Here is a 5,957-nt window from a genome sequence, read left to right as displayed (position 1 = left end):
AACCGGGGCTGAAATGTGGTGTTTTAACACAAGGGGACGTGAAGAATGTGACATTTTCTTTTCTTAGCAGGGCCATTCCTTTGGTTGAGTGTGTGTGTGTTATTAAAGGCAACCACACCCCCCCCCCCATAGTGACTTCTGTTTAAAAAATGCAAGGTCTTTGCTTAGGATGTGGGGGTTTGTACCGTTTTAAGTAACGGATCCGCAAAGTACATTTAAATCAGGTGAGATCAGTCCCAAATTAAAAACTACGTTGGGTTTATTTTCATTTCCCCCCCCCCCCCACAACACAGATACCCAGGAATGTGGCACCCCCTCCGGTGGGGGGGGGGGTTGCTTTTAAATGAAGATAATTTGTGGTCGATCACACATGCAGCTTCAACTTAATAAATAATCATAATAATTTATTTGATTATTCTTAAATGACTCACAGTGAACATTGAACAAAAAGCAGGGAACGAATGAACACAACTTTTCATTTAAAGGCGGCTGTAAAGCTGGGACTTCCCTTCTCTCAAAATTTTCCAAATAACTAAACCCCCCAAATAAGTGGCCTATGACAGAGAGTTCCAGTTCCTTTCCTAACCTCCATGGCGTCAGGCAAATAGCTCGAGCAGCTTTCAGGGTTAGAAAGAAGTGGGTTCTGATCGGACAATAGAAACCCAGGGGTTTTCTCTCGGCGACAGAAATGCTCCTTTTGGGGAAGCATGGATGGATCAGGGTCACTAGGAGCCAGGCCATCACATGCCAAAGAAACCTTGGGATTTTACGTTTGCCATGAGAAGTTAAGCCACGTTCCAGAATCATTAATTCTTTAAACGTAAGTAAATAAATCCAATCCAATCCAGACGTTTGGAAGAAAAAGATGAGAAATGAAGAAAAGAAGATGGGTGAGTAAAAAAAAAAAAACAAACAAAAATGAAAGAAACCCGTCTTCGCTTGTTATGATTAATTATGATTATTACCAAGGCTCTCATCATTCACAACAATAAATATCGTAATTGGCAATTAACAAGCATTCTACTTCCGTTCAAATGATGAATGGTCACAGAGCCAACCCCTCTGAACTCAGAGCCGTAACATTTCAAATTTTTTTTTAAAACAGGTTTGGCTGAAAACCTAGGAAAATGGCACGTAAAAGAAAACGGTAAAATCTCCTAAAACAATTCCGCATAAAGAGGCTAAAATAAATACCATATAAACCTGCACACAGCTACACCCACGGCTGCTAAAAAGGTGATTGCGTAACAAGGAAGATAGCATTAAAATTACCTCCAAAACGGAGCAAACGCGGTTTAAAATAGTGGATCTCTAAATGGGTGTGTGTTACATGCATATCTATATAGACACGCACATCTGTCTGTCAGGGCTGTGTGCGTATACACAGACATTATACATATAGGCGCAGGGTCAAATCTGCCTTTACCTATCTTATCCTGCAACACGCTCGTGTACCGCTCGATGTTTGTCTGCCTGGCAGCAGCGTGGCTGTTAAATGAAAGGGGTTTTTTTTTTTTTTTATGAGTGTTTTACATCGTGTGTGTGTGTGTGAAATGTTGGGGTTTTATGACATCACATGGCTAACGTGCCCAATCAGCTTCCAGATTTGAGAAATTATTTGGTGGGGTGTTTCCTACCATATACTGTACGCCGGGAGCTTGTCTTTAAGAAAGCAAACCCAGCAAAAGGTGGGGACTCCCCCGCAGGATTCCATGCGGTACCATTTTTAGCCCACCACCTCCACCGCTTTGTTTGCTTAGCATCTCGCTGGCATCGCCCAGCAAAAGGGGGACCTGCTGGCTGGTCTCTTTTCGGAGGGAGGTTATTTTTGAAGCGGAAGGTGGTGGTGGGGGGGGGGGGGCGGGGGGAGTCTTGGAAGGCGGCAAGATGTTTGGCTTCTTTACTTTTCTTTCTCCCTCGCTGCCTTTTTTGGTTGGGGAGGGGGAAGGGGAGAAATCTAGCCCCAGCGCCGGAGGAGGAACTGGGTATTTGGAAGATGTTGCGAATCATTGACTGGAGCGTTTGAAAGGGAAATCGACGGCTTTGCAGCTTCCCCCCAACAGACACACACACACAGAGAGACCCCTCTTCTCCCCTTTTTTTGTGGGTTGGAGTTTGTGATCAAGGAGTGGGAACGCAGATGCCCTTCTTTCCAATGACCCCTGGGGAAGACACAGAGTAAATTCTCCTTGCAACATGTTCCTGACCTGCGAAGGGACCTTCGGAATGGTGCCAGCCACCATGGATTACAACGGGGAAGCCAGGCCAGGGGAATTCCAGACTGGCTATCAAGAAATCGAAGGGATAAACCTGGGATACTTACAGATCAATGGCACACAGATGTTTGCTTTGGCCCAGGTCCTCAGCGACCTGTTTAAGGATATCCCCAGGACCACCATCAGCAAGAAGATGGAGACCTTAAAGATCAAGAGCCGCCGCTGCGATCTCAGGGAGCTCCGGACCCTCAAAGCCATCAACTCCGTGCCCACCCGAGCGGTGAAATGCTCGCTCATCTCCAAGGCAGACCTGGAGGCGCTCTGCACCTCCTGCAAGAGCCTCAGCCCCCGGAGGAGGAAGAGGAAGAGGAGAGAGCAGCTGCTGCGGCCGGGCCCCGCGGATCTGTTCGACTGCCCCCGGCAGCCGCTGCGGTCCCCATGCGGAGCCGGCCCCTGCTGCACCCAGGAGCCGGGGATCTGCACCCAGCTGGCCCCCGCACCCCATCCCGCCCCGGCCGGGCTCTTCCAAAACTATGACAAAGCCACCCGGGGCAAGAAGGGCTACGGCCTGGGAGGACGCGGGGGGCTCTTCTCCGGCGTGTTGAGCGCCTACCCCCAGGACCTCCAGCGGCTCCACTCGGCAGCCCGGGCGCACGGAGCCGGGCAGGCGTCTCCCCAGCCGGAGCCCGGCAGGCCCAAGCGGGGCTCCTGCTGCTCCAAAGGGCTCTTCCCCGAGGAGAAGGGCCCGGGGGCGGCCAGGAAAGGCCGCCTCTTCCCGGGCTGCAAGAGGCAGGGCACCTCGGCCGGCTACTCCAGCGACTCGGATTCCAGCCTGGACTTCGGGGGCTCCAGCCCGGCCACCTCCAGCGACTCGTCGGAGGAGGAGGAGGAAGAGGAAGAGGAGGGGGACACGTCGTGCAGCAGCGAGGAAGGCAGCTCCTCGGAGTCGGAGAGCAGCTCGCTGTGCAGCGGGGACTCGGTGCAGAGCACCCGCTACAGGCAGGCGGCTCTGCCCAGGTTCCAGCAGCTGGCCCACCCCCCCAGAGAGCCCAGCGGAGACGAGAGGCTCCCGGAGCCCCACAAAGCAGCCCTGCGTCCCGATCCCAACCTCCTGCTCCTGTCCCAGCAGCTCTGGGCCAGGACTCTGCGAGCGTCAACTTTGGAAAGTTTGAGGCCGCTTCCAGCCCTGGGAGCCGGGGCTCCGCAGCAGCAGCCAGAGCTAGTGTGCGCAAAGCCGGAGGCCCCCTCCTCCCGTCCCTCCCCGAGCTGCAGCTACCCTGTGGGGGACCCACAACAAAAGGCGGGAGGCCGTGGGGCGACAGAGCCCTGCGCCAAAGGGGAGGATTTGCACAAAGATGCCTCGAACAATGCAGCCTCGTTAGGCCCCAGTGACCAAGCAGAGAGGCAGCTCGCTGCGCTAGCCGGGGGATCTGCTTCCCAAGAGCCAGCCCTGGGCTCAGCTCCTCCGCCCTCAGCTCAGGAATTCGCAGGGAGCCTCAGCCCGGCTCCCCAGGGGGCCTTAGGGGAGCCCAGGAGGGAGCATTTCGACAGGCTCATCAGGCAATCCAAGCTGTGGTGTTATGCAAAAGGGTTCAACGCGGATGGGAAAAGTTTGCGGCCCGGAGGGAAGACAGAGCCGTGCAAAGCGGCCGAGCTCCAATGTCCGGGCTCCAAAAGCGTACCGAGCCCCAGCCCCTTGTCAAACAAAGCTTTGAAAGGCAATGGCTCGGAAAGGAATTCCAAGCGCAGACGCCTTGCCAGAGGCGTTGAGGCAGAACTGCAACAAAACTCCAGTAAGGGGAGGCCACAAAAGACTCCGAGGAGGAATGCCCAAAAGGGAAAGGCCCATTGCAAACGCCTGGCCAGCGCCGGGCCAGCCCCAGGCAGGAATTCCTTCAGCCTCATGGGCAACTTCCCCTGCACCCCTTCCCTGGTAGTGGGGGAGGATGGGGATCTGCGTCCCGCCGCCTCCCTGTGCGTAAAGAACACCTGCGCGCTCTCCAAAACGCACCCGCTGTGGAGCTGGCAGGTGGGCGGCAGCGCCCTCCCTGTGCCCCCCAGCCTCAAATTCCGAGGCTGTGGCCTGGAGGGTTTCTAAACGAGGCCGGATGAATGTTCGCCAGCCAGGTTTACATGCAACAGTTGAGGGAGGGGGCGAGGGAGATGGGAACCGGATTAATCCCAAAGACCCTAGGGATCTGAAGTGCCCAACTGGAGACGTCTTGATTTTCAGGAAGGGCTGAGCACCCCAGCTTCTAACCCACCCCCAGGGCCCTTTAAGGTGACTGACCTCCCCAATCAAATGTACCCCCCCAAATCACATTAGGAAACCTTGGCCACATATATCTACTGCTGGGAATTTGGAGAGGGGGAGGAAAGTGATTTCAACTCTGGTTGTGGCATGATTTCTTTTTGGGGGGGTCCAACTTTCGGGGGTTCTGTGCGAAAGTAAAACACCCGCCCCCCAAACAGGTCAGCTGGAGGAATACCTCACCCCCTTTACATTCAGTGGTTTATTCCAACCAGGGTGATTTGGACTAAAATGTGCATATTGCGGGGGAGTGTTCAAGGAGTCCTGCCCTCCTTCCCCTCTCCAAGTTAAAGGAGAACTGTCCCTCCCTTCCCATTCACCCCAAGTTAAATGTATTGTCCCTTCCCACTTCCTCTGCGTTTGTGGGAGAATTTAATGCTGTCATCCCAACACACATTAAACTGATCTCATCAAAGCTTTCTCTTAAAAAAAAAAAAAAGCTGAAGAAAGAAAAGAATGGATCTAATTCCTCCTTTCCTTGATACATGCATTGGATTAAAATAATAATCACATGCAGAGAGAAAGAATGATCTCTCTTATAGAAGAAATACCCCCTCTTTTGCATTAATCAGTCTCATACGAAAAATTGCAAGCAGCTATTTAAACCGAATAATCTACTTTATCTACCAAAGAGAAAAAAAACATAACCCCTCCCACACACACTAAAAAGAATAGGGAGTTTTGTCTGCAAAAAGAAAACAGGCGGGTTTCAGAGGAAGTTATTGGAAACTTCTGCATGTAAATTAAAAAGAAAAAAGAGTTGTTTGCTGGATACCCTAAGTCGGATAGCCTAAAGGTAGCAGGCCTGTAAAAGCTTTATAGGCGCAAGAAATAGGAGCCAGGAGCATTAGGAATAAAGTACAGATGGACAATTTGATCTCTATTAAGCTCCAAAGTGGAATGCGGAGAAGAATGTTGAGAGAAAGTTTCTCTTGTCTGTAAAGGAAATCATATCTCAGTCTAACTCTGCTTACAAACCAGTGGCCCTTTCGACTGTTTCTGATTTGATTTCACCCCTCTCTGACATCAAAATTCAACTGGCTCTGAAGTCTGTTCAGTTTTGGAAATGTTAGACAAATCAAAGCGACTGTGAGGGCTTTTTTTTGTTTGTTTGTTTTTTGTTTTGTTTTTCTCCCACTCTTTTCCAGCATAAAATATTTTCAACAAAACGCGGATCTGACACCGTCTGAGACCCTGCGATTCCCTCACTTTCAACACATTGGTGTGAATGTTTTAATTCCCCCCCCCCCGTACTGTTATAATTGACTCCAGCTCACATCGTATACATCGGGTTTTACTTCCAATAGAAAGAAAGAAAGAAAGAAAGAAAGAAAGAAAGAAAGAAAGAAAGAAAGAAAGAAAGAAAGAAAGAAAGAAAAGTAAAGTTGTGGCTCATTATAGAATTATAATCAAAGCAAATATTCAAACCT

The 5,957-nt window shown here is 50.9% G+C and overlaps 1 protein-coding gene across 1 annotated transcript; it reads left to right on the top strand.

The window, feature by feature from the left end:
• Window positions 1-1,980: 1,980 nt before the first annotated feature.
• On the top strand, window positions 1,981-5,618 carry EPOP (elongin BC and polycomb repressive complex 2 associated protein). Its single transcript, XM_073325793.1, has one exon. The coding sequence runs from the start codon at window positions 2,197-2,199 to the stop codon at window positions 4,312-4,314; it is 2,118 nt and encodes a 705-aa protein (XP_073181894.1). The 5' UTR covers window positions 1,981-2,196; the 3' UTR covers window positions 4,315-5,618.
• The last annotated feature ends 339 nt before the right edge of the window (window positions 5,619-5,957 follow it).

The sequence above is a fragment of the Lepidochelys kempii genome, chromosome 27 (genome assembly GCF_965140285.1).
Source record: "Lepidochelys kempii isolate rLepKem1 chromosome 27, rLepKem1.hap1, whole genome shotgun sequence".
NCBI lineage: Eukaryota > Metazoa > Chordata > Testudines > Cheloniidae > Lepidochelys > Lepidochelys kempii.
The sequence above is the reverse complement of the archived record's forward strand: the minus strand, read 5'-3'. Positions and strand labels throughout refer to the sequence as shown.